This window comes from Pelodiscus sinensis, chromosome 1, assembly GCF_052426305.1.
Source record: "Pelodiscus sinensis isolate ZL-2025 chromosome 1, ASM5242630v1, whole genome shotgun sequence".
In the NCBI taxonomy this organism is placed as follows: domain Eukaryota; kingdom Metazoa; phylum Chordata; order Testudines; family Trionychidae; genus Pelodiscus; species Pelodiscus sinensis.
In genome coordinates, this window is record NC_143052.1 from 5,477,470 (window position 1) to 5,493,353 (window position 15,884).

At 46.6% G+C, this 15,884-nt stretch overlaps 1 protein-coding gene across 1 annotated transcript in view; it reads left to right on the plus strand.

Moving 5' to 3' along the window:
- The first annotated feature begins 1,297 nt into the window (after nucleotides 1-1,297).
- COPG2 (coat protein complex I subunit gamma 2) overlaps nucleotides 1,298-15,884 on the plus strand; it is a 39,834-nt gene continuing 25,247 nt past the window's right edge. Inside the window, exons 1-8 of the mRNA XM_075925202.2 lie at nucleotides 1,298-1,447; nucleotides 4,542-4,594; nucleotides 6,048-6,128; nucleotides 7,299-7,370; nucleotides 9,829-9,908; nucleotides 10,705-10,780; nucleotides 11,775-11,867; nucleotides 14,415-14,501. Of these exons, the coding sequence (XP_075781317.2) occupies nucleotides 1,300-1,447; nucleotides 4,542-4,594; nucleotides 6,048-6,128; nucleotides 7,299-7,370; nucleotides 9,829-9,908; nucleotides 10,705-10,780; nucleotides 11,775-11,867; nucleotides 14,415-14,501 (690 nt within the window). The 5' untranslated portion in view covers nucleotides 1,298-1,299. The remainder of the gene's footprint in view (nucleotides 1,448-4,541; nucleotides 4,595-6,047; nucleotides 6,129-7,298; nucleotides 7,371-9,828; nucleotides 9,909-10,704; nucleotides 10,781-11,774; nucleotides 11,868-14,414; nucleotides 14,502-15,884) is intronic.

Below are 15,884 nucleotides of genomic sequence, written 5' to 3' on the forward strand. Positions count from 1 at the left end.
GGCGGGGCTTCAAAGAAGGGGAGGGGCTTCAAGGAAGGGGCAGAGATTTAAAAAGTGATCTTGGGTGTAAAAAGGTTGGAGACCACTGCTCTACAGTATGGCTTGAGAGGTAGCTAGATTTTTAGCTCAAAAGGTAGAGGCTCCTCTACTAAACTCCAGAGGCCCAGGTTCAAATCCACGTGGTGGTGGTTACAAGATGTTGCAAAGGCAGTGACATTTTTCACAACCCTGACCAACAGAGCTAGATTGAGCACAGTTTTATGTGTAGAACAGACCAGTCGTGCTGACCCTTTCCCACGTGAGCAGTCCAGTGAAGGGGCGGGATAGGGAGGGAGCGGTGCTGGGAAGACCACATGGAGGGCATGCTCTGTCAAGTGACCAGCACGTGTACAGCTGTGTGCAAAGGAGCAAGTGATGGTTTCAGAGGCTCTACCCTTTGCGACGCCTCCCACCCAGGACTACGGAATATTCATTATCCCCAAGACTCAGCATTCATTCTGCAGCCATTCATCTTAGAAACAATGGACACTATTTTATAATTACTGTGACGTTTCCTAAACTTATCATGATAGAAATGTAGCCGTGTTAGTCTGGTGTAGCTGAAACAAAATACAGGACCATGTAGCACTTTAAAGACTAACAAGATGGTTTATTAGGTGACGAGCTTTCGTGGGTCAGACCCACTTCCTCAGATCAAATAGTGAAAGAAAATTGTCACAACCATATATACCAAAGGATACAATTAAAAAAAATGAACACATATGAAAAGGACAAATCACATTTCAGAACAGAAGGGGGATGGGGGGGCAGGTAAATGTCTGTGAGCTAATGATATTAGAGGTGATAAATGGGGACGGTATCTTTGTAATGGGTAAGATAATTAGATTCTTTATTGTTTTGATTATTTGATTATTTATTGTAAGATATTTATAAGATAATTAGATTAACAATAAATAATCAAATAATCAAAACAATAAACAATCTAATTATCTTAGATAATGATTATCTTGGGGATAATGAATATTCCGTAGTCCTGTCTTTTGTGTCACCTAAACTTCTGGTTACACTCCTGCTCCTAACGGTGCAGAGCCTATTCAAACGCACGTGGCGCGGAAGCGAATCGGGAGAGGAGACGCTGCTCCCAGCCAGGGGCGCTGTCCCTTTAAATGGGAGCCGCTCCCACCCGGAGAGCCAAGGGGGCGTGTCCCGGATGTGGAAGGCCGCGGCTAGGCTGGAAGGGGGCGTGGAACACGGCGTCAAGCCGGGGCAGGCCGAGGGGGGGGCGTGGCTTCCTGGTGAATGGCGGGCCGGCGGGCCAATCGTAGGGTGCGCTGCCGGGTTTGGGGCGGGACTTCCGGCGGGCGCTCTTTCCCGGCTGCGGCGGCTCTGAGGGAAGCGAGCGGCCCCGAGATGATTAAGAAGTTCGACAAGAAGGACGAGGAGACCGGTACGGGGGGGAGGGGCGCGGCCCGGGCGGGGTCTCCGCCCCTTCCCGCTCCGGGCAGGCCCGCCAGGCAGAGCCCGGCCCGCCTGCCGCCCCCGCTTGGAGGGGGGAGGGGCGAGGGGGCCGGACCAGTCGGTTCTGTGGGGGGGAGGGGCGAGGGGGCCGGACCAGTCGGTTCTGTGGGGGGGAGGGGCGAGGGGGCCGGACCAGTCGGTTCTGGGAGGGGGGGGCGAAGGGGCCGGACCAGTCGGTTCTGGGAGGGGGGGGCGAGGGGGCCGGACCAGTCGGTTCTGGGAGGGGGGGGGGCGAGGGGGCCGGACCAGTCGGTTCTGTGGGGGGGGGCGAGGGGGCCGGACCAGTCGGTTCTGGGAGGGGGGGGCGAGGGGGCCGGACCAGTCGGTTCTGGGAGGGGGGGGCGAAGGGGCCGGACCAGTGGGTTCTGTGGGGGGGGGGGGGGCGAAGGGGCCGGACCAGTCGGTTCTGAGGGGGGGGGGGGGCGGAAGGGGCCGGACCAGTGGGTTCTGTGAGGGGGGGGGGGGGCCGGACCAGGGGGGGGGGGGGGGCCGGACCAGTCGGTTCTGTGGGGGGGGGGGGGGGGGGCGAAGGGGCCGGACCAGTCGGTTCTGTGGGGGGGGGGCGAAGGGGGGAGGGGCCGAGGGGGCCGGACCAGTCGGTTCTGTGAGGGGGGGGGGGGGCGAGGGGGCCGGACCAGTCGGTTCTGTGAGGGGGGGGGCGAAGGGGCCGGACCAGTCGGTTCTGGGAGGGGGGGGGAGGGGCGAAGGGGCCGGACCAGTCGGTTCTGGGAGGGGGGGGGGGGCGAAGGGGCCGGACCAGTCGGTTCTGGGAGGGGGGGGGGGGGGGCGAAGGGGCCGGACCAGTCGGTTCTGGGAGGGGGGGGGCGAAGGGGCCGGACCAGTCGGTTCTGGGGGGGGGGGGCGAAGGGGCCGGACCAGTCGGTTCTGGGAGGGGGGGGGGGGCGAAGGGGCCGGACCAGTCGGTTCTGTGAGGGGGGGGGGCGAGGGGGGGAGGGGCCGGACCAGTCGGTTCTGTGAGGGGGGGGGCCAAGGGGCCGGACCAGTCGGTTCTGTGAGGGGGGGGCCAAGGGGCCGACCCGTTGGTTCGGGGGGGGGGCTGGACTACACGTAAGGGCGTGGGGGGGGTGTTTCTACCCAGTCCCCCCCCCCGCTCTGCACTGTTGTGGGGGGCACAGCCCTGACTGCTCCTGGGGGGCTTGGCTGCGGGGTGACCCTGCCCCTCTGGCTGTGGGCGGGAGCAGTGGGAGCTGGTTCAGTCTGTTTCTGGGCTGCCCGGTGGAGGCAGCTGGGCTTCAGGCCTGGCAGCAGGAGGGAGGCTTCATCCGTGGCCCTGTTCTGCGCCCTTCCTCTGGTGACTGTTGGGGGTGGGAGGCTGGGTAATGTGCCTGCCGTTTTCCATCCAATGTGTGGAATAATTTTACCTGCGCCCGTGCACCATCAGTGGAAACACAGACCTAGCCATGGGCCGCTCTGCCAGCCAGCGGGGAGGCACTGGACTCTCCTGAGCTGCCGCACAAGCCGCTTACAGGGAACACCGGTGCGGGGCTCGATGGACCAATGGTCAGATCTAGCGTGGCCTATGCACGCGCCCACCCCAGCGTGTTGGGCTGGGGGAACAGCACAGTTCAGTTTCTTTCATAATGAATTTAAAAGCACATTCAGTGTTCCAGATAAAGCTATTGTCACATTTTTGGTGTGGTGTCACTTCTGTGGGGCAAGTAGGCAGCTGTGTTGGTCCCGGGATATTATGGAGACAAGAAGGACATGCTCTTTTATTGGAACCACTTCTGTTGGTGAGAGAGACAAGTTTTTGAGCCACATGGAGCTTTTCATCAGGTAAGGTATTCTGAGGCCACATCTTTACTACAGAGAAGATCAACACTGTTGCAATTGATCTTCTGGAGTTTGATTTAATGGGTCTGGTAAATCAAACTCAGAGGGTCCCCCTGTCAACAGTATTCCTGCTCCTTGTGAGGAATAAGGGAAGCCAATGGGAGCATAGAGTACATCAACTCCATCTACATAATTAATGTAGCTGGAATTGTGTATCTTAATTCAACCTTCCTCATTTAGTGTTGATCTGGCCTCAGTGTGGCATCTGTTTCATCTTGTTTTTGAGCCACAAAAGCTCTTATCTCACCAACTGAAGTGGGTCTAATAAAATTTAATTAAAGTATTATGTTCTCCGCTCATTAGCATGATGGTTTGCTACGCCAATCCTTGAAGGTGTCAACTTCTTTATGGCCTAGTAGACATGTAGATAACTATATGCTAGTGTTCGGGGGCAAAAAAATCTTCTCATGAATGGGAAGCTTTTATGAGTGGCTGCAGGAGTTAAGCAAGGAGTCTTTTCAGAATTTACATTTTATATTTAGCAAATTCTTTGAGACCTTGTAATTCTGAAAATAATCTTCCAACAGGGAACTGTCACCTCTTAATTCTGCAGACACAGCTCCCTTGCTGCTGTTGTTTCTTGGCAAAGTTCAGAGGGACAAAGGAGTAGAACTAATAAGACTAACCAATTTTACTTCTGAGGGATAGCTGTCTTAGTTTGTAACTTTAAAACACTTAAATGGCAGGTGGTCCTGTAGCACCTTAGAGACTAACAAAATATATATAATATCATGAGCTTTCGTGGGCAAAACCCACATCCTCAGCCCTTATGCAGAAGTGAAACTGTCAAAAGTCTTGTCAATTACCTGCTGCTATTGACACCAGGGATATGTGTAGGCTGCAGTAAGACACCTACAGCTGGCCCCTGCCAGTTGAGTCTGGCTTACTGGGCTCTGGCCAAGGGGCTGTGTAGACATATCCTTCAAACAGTTGGGTTTGAAATTGTTGGGTTTTTGTTTGTTTTTTGGTACTATAAACATGCAGCACCTAAAACTAACCTAGATGCTGGTTATATCAGATCCTCACTTGATGCCTTGTTCCGCAAGCTCTCTCACTATGTAGAAGTGTAACAGTTGACATTCTATTTTTTCAGTTCCATGGCTTCTAACCAGTGGTACATAGACCTAAGTGTACAGGGGTAACCCTCCATGATTTGTTTTGTTATTTAGGTAGTGGCTCCAATCCCTTCCAACATTTGGAGAAGAGTGCTGTCCTTCAAGAGGTATGAACAGAAAACCTATTATGTAAGTTCACACATACAGAATGAGAAGTGACTCTCTAGGCGGGAGTACTGCAGAAAGGGATCTAGGGGTCATAGTGGATCACTATGAGTCAACAGTGTGATACTGTTGCAAAAAAAGCAAACATGATTCTGGATGCATTAACAGAAGTGTTGCGAGCAAGACACAAGAAGTCATTCTTCCTCTCTACTCTGCGCTGGTTAGGCCTCGGTTGGAGTATTGTTTCCAGTTCTGGGGACCACATTTCAAGAAAGATGTGGAGAAATTGGAGAAGGTCCAGAGAACAACAACAACAACAATTATTAAAGGTCTCGAAAACATGACCTATGAAGGAAAAGTGAAAGAATTGGGCTTGTTTAGTTTAGAAAAGAGTCGACTGAGAGGGGACATGATAGTGGTTTTCAGGTATCTAAAAGGGTGTCACGAGGAGGAAGAAAAATTGTTCTCCTTAGCCTCTGAGGATAGGACAAGAAGCAATGGGCTTAAATTGCAGCAAGAGAGGATTAGGTTGGGCTTTAGGAAAAACTTCCTGCCTGTCAGGGTGGTTCAACACTGGAATAAATTGCCCAGGGAGGTTGTGGAATCTCCATCACTGGAAATATTTAAGAGCAGCTTAGACAGACATCTATCAGGGATGATCTAGATGGTGCTTGGTCCTGCTGTGAGGGCAGAGGACTGGACCCAATGACCTCTCTAGGTCTCTTCCAGTTCTAGTGTTCTGCGATTCTGTGATTTTTAAGTTGCTGTAGCATTGGGCTAAATGCTGTAGTGACCTAAGAAACAGGTTTGGAATGTCTGGACTTCATGAAGCTCGTGGTTAAAATTATTGTATGGTCAACTAATCTTTCCAGGGTAGATAAAATAAATGAGTGCACATGCAGCTTACTGTGTGGAGCTCTTTCAGCGCAGGCCCAGGAAGACAAAGGACTTGCTTAATCTGCATGGCTATTAAAGATCCAGTGGCCCATACTGAAGAGGCTGATTTTTGGTGTCCCTGTTATGCAGCATGCTTTTCAGTAGTTCTTTGCCAGGCTATATCTGTGCACCCTCGAAGTGGCTAGCAGAATGTCGGAGCAGTTATAGGTTTATAGTCTGTGAAACGTTTGGATGCGAAGAGCTATAAATGTGAAAACACACTAGTTAATATCACTGTCAGGTTCTCTTACCCTAACACAATGCTGCAGTGTTTGGGTGCAGATGCTGGGAAGGAAACATTTAAAATCTAACTAAACTGACACATGCACATACGCAACCCAAGGACATCCAATATTAATAGAAATGTCCAAACTTTACCACTGACTGGCTATGTGATTAGGACACAGAAACCCGAGACCTAGTCCCTGGTTCAAATAATTTCACAGCCATCAGGTTAAAACTGAATGCATTTTTCAGCTAAGTGTTTTATGGTAAGCAATATTTCTGCTGTCTCTGCAGGCTCGTATTTTTAATGAGACCCCCATAAATCCACGAAGATGTCTGCATATACTCACCAAGATCCTTTACTTACTGAACCAGGTACGTGAATCCTCCTGATCCAAACACACATGCTTAGGATTATTGTACTTTAAGGATAGCAAAATAACTTTTATTCTTTGCCGTCAGCCTAGCGGGCAGCTTGAAATTGAACAGAAAGTCAGCAGAAGTTGAATCTCTTATGTAATGCTAGACTTATTTTTGATTTTCAGCTTGCCTTGGTGGAGATGAGATGTAGCTGACAGAAGGTTTTAAGACTTTTTATGAAAGACTTCTGGAGCTGCATTCCATTTATGCCCTGTTTACATGACACTGTGTTAGCCAGAACCAGCCTCTTCCGTCTGTAGAATTACCTATGTTTTGTAAACAAGAGTATGAATGATAAAGTGGTTGGGTAATTACCATCACATGGTTCTTTCTTTGCCTGTGTAGAGAACAGGAATCATGTTTGGCTTGGATATCTAAGGCTATGTCTGTATCCCAAAATAACTATCCTGTGTCTTCATAGCAAGCCTGTTATTTCAAAATATAATGGGCTCGCTATTCCGACATCCCTGTAAACTTCATTCCACAGGGAGTAAAGGATGTTTCAGAATAGCATGTTATTTCAAAATTTGGTGCTGTGTAGACAGTGCCAAATTATGAAATAAGCTATTTCAAAAAAAGATATGCAGTTAGCGTAGCTTAAATTGCATATCTTATTTTGAACTACGGTGCAGTGTAGACGTAGCCTAAAAGTCTGAGTGCAAGAAATATGGCCTAAGTGAGTCAATATTTAATAATGAGGTTTGACCACTGGGGATTACACGGCCCAATGTGTTCTGGTGTATCTCAATTAGCATAGGTTTAGAGTTGGGGAAATACTGAGAGACTCTTTCATGACACAAACTTAAACTGAAACCTAGAACCCTAGTGACTGAAAAGGTATCAGAGGGAGCACGGATTACTTAACAAACACTGTTCCTGCCACTTTGTTGAAATAAACATAAAATATAATTATGTTGTGTTACGCTCTAAGAAATTCCAGGGGATAAAGGGAGTGTTTCTAAGATGTGGAAAAGATATTTTTAAAAGAGAAAGATTCAGAGACAGAGGATGGAGTCCGAAGAACTAAGTGGGTATAGATGAGAGAGAGGGAGAGAAAAATAGAAAAGTACTGGAGGTTTAAGTTTGATTGGTCTCTAACATCTATGGCTTGCATGTTATCCTTAGGGTGAACATTTTGGTACTACAGAAGCCACAGAAGCATTCTTTGCAATGACCAGATTATTTCAGTCTAATGATGTAAGTCTCTGTGTTAATAGAAAAACGTTTTGCATGCTGTTGGCTGCATTCTAAAGTGTGATCTTTGTGAGCCCTCTGATATTAGCAGAAATTGTGGGGAGTTCATATACCTCAGTTCAATTGGAAAGTACAATATGGCCCTTCGTTTCTTGCTTGTCAAAATTAAGACCGTGTTGTTTACAGTCTAGCGCTCCAGCATTCCTTAGAAGGGATTTGTGCTCATAGGTAAACCTGCTAAAAACAAAAGGTTCAGAAGATCCTCAAAGCTTTGGGTTAAAATTTTAGCTAAGATGTATGTAGATATTTAATATCTGACACTTTTTTGAGTTCTTACTGCTGTCCATTCCAATGTAGGTGTGTGCACTGCTCCACCAAGACCTATGGAGGGATCCTTGGAGAGGGTCTCGGAGGTGAAGTCTTGCATCTCACAAAAGAGCTTCTACTGACCTGGTGGCCACACCTGCGATGGGACCCCTGGGCTCAGCTGCACAGCTGGGTAAAGTCTGTGCAGCTGAGCTCAGGGGTCCCATCATTGGTGTGGCCACCAGGTCAGTAGCAGTTTCCTGTGCAGTGGTCTTTCTGCAACCCCTTGATGTTCCCAAAATGACCGAAGCCCCTTTCCAGGAGGTGCTGTTCAGTGGCTTGGGAGCCCAGGCCACCTCTCAGGAACATGATCCAGGCTCCAGTACCAAGGTCAGCGCAGTGTATCAGGAAACTGCGCCGTAGGAGCCAGACATTGCTGAATGCAAAGAGCAAGGCCCAGTTCTGGTCCAAGCATCCTACTCCTCTTTGTCCGATGAGGCGGTCATGGGAACTGATGTGTTTTATAACCCTCCTGAGGGGGCATAACCTCAAGAGTTTCTAGGAAGAGTAGCTCCAAAACTGGGGCTCCAGGTGGAGGAAATTCAAAAATCCTCCCAATTTCTTGTGGATATTGGCAGCAATGGGCCCCGCAAGAATGGCACTGCCCTTGAATGATGTCATTGTGGATCCCATCAAGATGCTGTGGCAGGCAGACCCTGGCATCCCTGTAGCTGATGGCAAAAAGGAGACTCAAACATTTTTCCAGGACAAACTATTCCTTCTCGGTCTCGAATTCTGCTTCTTCCTCAGCCATAGACTAGGAACTGTAATAGCTTTCTTCTTGCCTTGGATGGATCTCACATGTTCCACGCATTTCCACCCATTCCTCTCACCTCCTGATAGCCCCAGCCTGGCCACGGCAGCACTGTGCTCATGAATCTGTCAGTGGAAACACCCGTTTAGCTACCTCAGGGTACGTCTACACAACAAGCCATTATTTCGAAATAATGTCAAGACTTCCCTTACTCCGACTCTTATAACCCTCATTTCATGAGGAGTAAGGGAAGTCGAAGAGTGTTCTACCTTTGACTTCCTGCTGTTTATACAGTGCCAAAAACAGAGTTAAACTATTTCAACTTCAGCCTCGCAATTGATGTAGCTTAATTCAACTTTTGCCCTGCGGTGTAGACGTACCCTTGGGTTCCAGACCTGATATCCCAGAACTCCAGCCCCCTACATCACCCAAAACTCAAGTACCTTCACCTCACAGCCTGGCTGACCCTCACAGAGCTAGTATGCTCTGGACCAGTTCAAGAAGTCCTTTTATGGAGTAGAAAGCCATCCACTAGAGGTACATACCTGGCAAAGTGGCAAAGATTCTCCAGCTGGTCATTGCAGAAAGATGTCTTGACCACATAGTCATCAGTACCATTAGTTCTGAATTAATTGCTGCACCTGAAGCAGCAGGGATGTTGGTGTCCTCGATTAGTGTCCACCTAGCTGCTATTTTGGTGTTTCACCGAACCGTGAATCAGTTCATCTTTGTAATTGTTGTTTTCTCGAAGAACTGGACAGGCTAGACTCCCAGGTATGACCAATTCCACCTTGGGATTTTAACCTGGTGCTGTCATGGGTAATGGTTCCCCCACTTGAGCCTTTGGCAACCTGTTCTCATTTGTACTTGTTCTGGAACTTGACCGTCCTGGTGGCCATTGCTTCAGCTAGAAGGGTTTTCGATATTAGGGCCCTCATCCAAGACCCTCCCCATGTGGTCCAGCTTTGTCCTATCAAGTTTCACAAAAATTCTGGGCTGGGATAAAAAAATATACAGAATAACTATTTATTAATCACACTGTTATTAACAAGGTTCTAGACTAGTGTACCTCACCAGTGTGGACAAACATATACTAGTCAAATTATTCTATGGATTTGGGCAGTAACATGACACACGGTGGGACCCTGTTAGCAGAAGTGTGCAGCCTATATGTGTCTAATCTCTGCAGAGGTAGCTTTCTAGGAAAGTTGCTAGAGTGGTTAGTGACATTTTAAGGCTTATGTAATGGTGGAAGGTCGAGGAGATGTGTCTATAGTGATTAGATTTAAATATTGCTTTTAAGTAAGCAACTCTTAATGCTTTTGTGATAAACTCCCACAGCAAACCTTAAGAAGAATGTGCTACCTTACAATCAAAGAGATGGCCAACATTTCTGAGGATGTCATCATTGTCACCAGCAGGTATTAGAGGCATCCAACTACAGGTTTCTAAACAAATAATTAAATGGTACTGTATTGTTACTGCAGCTGCTGCATTTTTCACAAGATCGGCTCCCTGATCTATGTAAAGTAGGCAGCAAGGGAAATTAAACATGCTCTGTGAAATTGGGTAGATTATCAGATCTGCAAAGTGAGCCATTAACTTCCCTTTAAGCTGTGGTCGTAGATAGAAAAATAAATAAAGCCACCAAATGATTTCTTGCTAAGCATATCTTCTCCCTGTCATAGCTGTTAAATGTGTGTATACCTTTCTGTTCACCCTGCAGAGACAATGCAGTGCTGTTCTGGGAAACTGATCTGGGTTATATCAATAGAACTGTCAGATTCTGGCCACAGAATCTTTGTTACTGTCACTAATGTAAGAGCCGGGTCCCAGATAAAACTGGTAGCTTTGGCACTAACAAACTAGGCATTAAGTGTGTTATTTTTAGTGTCAAAATACTTGGCACCAGAGGAAACAGGAATATAATAAGACAGCCAATTTTGTCCAAAGTTTTCAAGCCCTAAGCATATGGTAATGGAATCTTTTTATTTAGGTTCTGTATTGTGGTTTTGTGTACTTGTACTTTATAGCACCAAATGTTAATAAGTTCCAAATGACTCACAGGTGCTTTCTAGCTAATAGTGGATCTTGGCAGTTGCATGGTAATAACTTGAACAATGGCTTGTAAAAAAATATAGGCTGTAATTTTTATAAGACATATGATACCATCATATAAATAGCAATGATATTAATAGTTGGCTTTAATTATTCTAGTTTGACCAAAGACATGACTGGGAAGGAAGATGTCTACCGAGGCCCAGCCATTAGAGCACTCTGCAGAATCACTGATGTAAGTACAGAAAACTCCCATGAGCAAGGAAGAAAATCAGTTTGGGAAGATTTGGAGAAGAAAAACATCTCTTTGCAGAATGCCCTCTGGCAATTAAGAGCTGCCTTTCTGGATGGATGGAAGTGTTTTTAACAAATTAGGATATGTCTAGACTATTTGCCTCTGGCGACAGAGGCATGTAGATTAGGCTACCTGGTATAGGGAAACGAAGCCGCGATTTAAATAATCGTGGCTTCATTTAAATTTAAATGGCTGCTGCACTCTGCCAACCAGATGATAATCAGGTGTTTGTCGGCAGACCGAGGCAGTCTAAACGCGCCGCAGTCGACAAGGAAGCCTTTGTCGACTGGCACAGGTATGCCTCGTGAAACCAGGTTTACCTGCACCGGTCGACAAAAGCTTCTTTTTCAACCGCGGCACATTTAGACTGCCCCGGTCTGCCGACAAACACCTGATCATCATCTGGTTGGCAGAGTGCAGCAGCCATTTAAATTTAAATGAATCCGCGATTATTTAAATCGCGGCTTCATTTCCCTATGCCGGGTAGCCTAATCTACATGCCTCTGTCACCAGACTTAGACTTAGATCTAATTTTGCCCCACTAAAAGATGTGCCAAAACTACTCTAACTCCACAGCAAAGCATCTTGGCTAGCAGAGTGAATATGGGATTAAGAGGCAAGAATTTTGGAGTTTTAATTCTAGCTCCAACACTGTTTTGCTCTATTGCTTTGGTCAAGCCACTTAACTTCTAGGGAGCAAGTGTACACTGCTGACTACCTCATAGAGGTGCATGTTGCAAGGATTGACTGTAATGTCATTAAATCAGTCTGAAGGTGCCATTGTCAAGGTGCATGTTCTGTACCCTTATATAAATATATGCAAATATTATGCATATTTTTTGTGTCTCTCTCTAGAATTACATTAAGTCATGTGTTGGTCACATCCTGCTTCCAGAAGCGAACATCACAGGTTGCTTTTCTTTTCCTTTCATAGGGTACAATGTTGCAGGCTATTGAGAGGTACATGAAGCAGGCCATTGTGGATAAAGTCCCCAGCGTATCAAGTTCCGCTCTGGTGTCTTCCTTAGTAAGTGCAGAAATACTACTATGTAAATCTAGTTATAATAGGGGAAGGGTTGTTGATCCTATGTGCCCTGCCTACGTCTTAGCTATTGTTCCTTCTCCAGTCCTGTCTTCTACCTTGGGCTTTCTGCCTTTGACTTCCCATGGCCCAAACAACTTCCCTCTCCTCAAACTTCCTTCCTTAGCACTAACTACTTCCCCTTGGCCTACAGTGCAGTCGTCTACTTCCCCTTGGCCTAGAGTCCTATTCCATACCTTAATAGTTATTTTGGTTTCACATAGAGCATTAGGCCCTCTGGGTAGGGACCTGGTCTCCCTGCATATTTTCAAGTGCCGTGCCCACCCGTGCTTCTGTGTAAATAAGAAATGTTTATCAATTCTGTTACTGTTTAAGTATCAGCAACCGTGCTTGGTACTGTACAAGCACCAATGGTCTCTGCCCTCATGACTACAGTCCGAGGCACAGAGAGAGGACAAGATGCCCGGGGAGCCCAGCAGGAAGGAATTTGATTCATATTTTTATTTTAATCTCACTTTCTCCTCCTCTTAAGCAGTGCTGGGTGGATGAAAGTGCTTGGCATGGATTAGTGTTTTGTAAGTGCAGGGAGAAAATGAGTGTGAGTGCCTGACTCATATTTTGTATTTAACACATTTACTATGGAATTCCTAAGGGCTACCCAAACCCAGCGCCCCATTGTGTGAGGTACTGTACCAATACGGAGTGGGAAATGATCCCTGCCCCAAAGAGCATACAGTCTAAATAGACAGGATAGATGTGGTGAGAAGGAAGGGGTAGAACACACCAGCAGAGTGAACAATGGGATAGCAGCAAATGTCATAAGAATTGCCATACAGAGTCCGGCCAAAGGTCCATCTAGCCCAATATCCTGTTTTCCAACAGTGCCCAATGCCAGGTGCCCCACATGGAATGAACAGAACAGGTAATCATCAAATGATCCATCCCCTATCATCCATTTCCAGACTGGCAAATTGAGGCTATGGACATCATTCCTATCCATCCTGGCTAACAGCCATTGATGGACCCTGTCCTACCTGAATTTATCTAGCTCTTTTTTGTACCCTATAATAGTCTTGGACTTCACAACATCCTCTGGCAAGGAGTTCCACAGGTTGGCTGTGCGTCGTGTGAAGAAGTACTTCCTTTTGCTTGTTTTAAACCTGCTACCTAGCTCTTGTATTATGTTAATTTCACCATTTTTTCTGTAGGTAATTTTTCTTAGGAGGCATTCAAGTAAATGGAAAGAAAGCAGAAGGGAAGGTGGATCAGGGGACAGAGAAAAAGATAGGAGGGGGCAGATATTAAGTGAAGTTGAGGTGAAGACACTGAGGTAGGGAGAAGATTGGCACAAACAGCCAGTTAGCATGGGGTAAAGAAAGGCCACTCAAAACTGTAGAGTTCTTTGAATGTGCAGAGGTCCAAAGGTCCCTGCTTTGGCTGCTTCTGTCAGCTAGAGTTTCTGGTTGGTTCCTCTCGGCAACTCATCTGGGTAGGAGGGGAAGCATCTCTGGGTATTATTGCCCCAGGGTGCGTCTAGACTACCTGGCTCCGTCGACGGAGCCATGTAAAGTAGTTTACTCGACATAGTCAATTTAAATAATCCCCGCTTCATTAAAATAAAAATGGCCACCATGCTGTGCTGACAATCAGCTGATCCAGCACAGCACGGCAGTCTAGATGTGGCGCAGTCGACAAGGGAAGCCTTTGTTGACCGCTCCAGTATGCCTCGTGAAATGAGGTTAACCGGAGCGGTGGACAAAGGCATTCCCTGTCGACCGATCTGCGTCTCCACTGCTGTGTTGTGCCAACAATCAGCTGAGCTGGCACAATGCGGCAGCCATTTTTATTTTAATGAAGCGGGGGATATTTAAATCCCCACTTCATTGACTATGTTGGGTAGTCTAATTTACATGCCTTTGTTGGCAGAGGCATGTAGTCTAGACATACCCCCAGAATGTGGCGGGTCTCACTGTACATTTCTGTGTGCTGGGGAGAAGCAGTGGCCCTATCTGGCTCCCATGGTACTCCTCTCAGCCCAGTGCAGCAGTCCCTGCAGTGGAAGGAAGGCAGTAGGAGGAGGATATTTGGGGCTGTAAGGCTGGCATAATCAGTAGAGCAAAGGGGGTGAGGATGAGTATGGTGCACAGGATAGGTGGGAATAGAGCTGTGCAGAGCCTTGAAAATTAGAACAAAAAATTGCATTTGCAGCCAGTATTAATGCTTTTTATGGGGCTAAAGGGGTAGGGTGATAGATACTTTTACTGCTTTCTCCTTTCTTATTCCAACATTAATAAAACCCCCTAATTCAAAGTTGCTTTCATGTACAAGTGTCAACCTTTACCAGAATTCAAAATACAAACAGGGGAACCTGTCTCCGTCTCAGTGGCTTGGAGCAGAGTCCTAAATAGACAAATCATGGTTTATGCTAGAAATTGTTCTTTAAAACTTACCAATACATTATTTTTAATAAAAAGCTGCTAGTAAAAGCCAATGTGGTTGGTTAATTTGTAATGTTCTTTGTTTTATCCCCAGCACATGAAGAAGATAAGTTATGATGTGGTCAAACGGTGGATCAATGAAGCCCAAGAAGCAGCTTCCAGTGACAACATCATGGTGCAGGTATGTTTTGGAGCATAAGGCTGGGTGCGTCCTGAAGTGCTATAAACATGCTATATCGTACTTTTGGTTTTCTTGTAATTTTTTAAATAAGTCCATGGAGTCTGTCTTTCAGAGCTTAACTTCACTATAGAGTAATGCTGAAATAACAAGAAGCAAAACATGAGTATACAAAAACTATACGCAGTTTCTCCGTACTTCCTATGTTAGCTTTTTAATTATGTGTGCAGTTTTCTACATCCCGCTACCTGTTCCCCACTAATTTTTCTCTGGTGCCCCTAGGATGCTATTTTACTGAATTAATGACTCGTCCAGATAGGAATTTTGTTTTGAATTTGAGACATCCTGAGGGGTTGAGCCCAACAGCGCAAATCAAAAAATCCCTAAGTCTCTTCTTTTTTGACAGTGAAAATTTCCTGTGCTACTGGAAAGATCCTTTTGTCTAGGCCAGTGGTGTGCAACCCATGGGTTATGACCCCCATGGGGGTCACAGATGTCTTCCCATGGGGTTGTGGCGCTTAGATCCGGCCAGAGGCTGGGCCCAGCCATTGGCACCTGCATGGCGCTTAGATCCGGCCGGCCAGTGGCTGGGCCCAGCAGTTGGCGGTCCCTGTGACATGACACCTATATCTGGCCAGCTGGGAGCTTGGCCTGGTAATTGGGGGCCCCTCGGCGCGGGGTTGCAGATCAAAGAAGGTTGGTCTAGCCTTTCGGAGAGAAGGGTTTGTATAGAAACAGTTTTTAAATGGCTATCAGAGAGTTAAGAAATGTAAAAATAATCTTTGAAGGTTTAAGGCATAATTGAGCAGACAACAGTTGACATTTAGATCTTTGCCCAAACACATAAACATACAACTTTGAAATTGTGGCTTTCCAGATACTGCTATTTAGTAAGCCTTGATATAAATTAATCCGCTGTGGGAAAGAAGCTTGGGCAGTAACTAGCAGGTAAAATAAAACAATTCTACTTTAGGAGCATGCTCTAAAATGGGGATAATACTTTGCTGCCATAAGGGTGTTTGCAGGATTATTTGGTGGTTGTAAAGCAGTCGGGAGCCCTTCCAGTGGAAGGTGCACTGGAAATGCACATGTTATTTCTATGCTGCCTAGTTTTGTAAGTTGGTACATTTGATGTTCCAGTAGCAAGCCCTATCAGGGTAGTGGACAGGTTGGTTTTATAGCTCTTTTCCCCTCTAATACCTGGTCCCACATGATCCTTAAGGATAAGAATGTTGGAAACAGCTGAAACTATAGTTCTAATCATTTGAGTGACTTGTTTTCATATCACGATAACAAGGTACTCTTAGGAAATAACTGGTCTGGTTACTTCTGGCACTCAGAATATGTGATGTCAAATCCTTCCTAAGGGAACATGCATTTAGATGT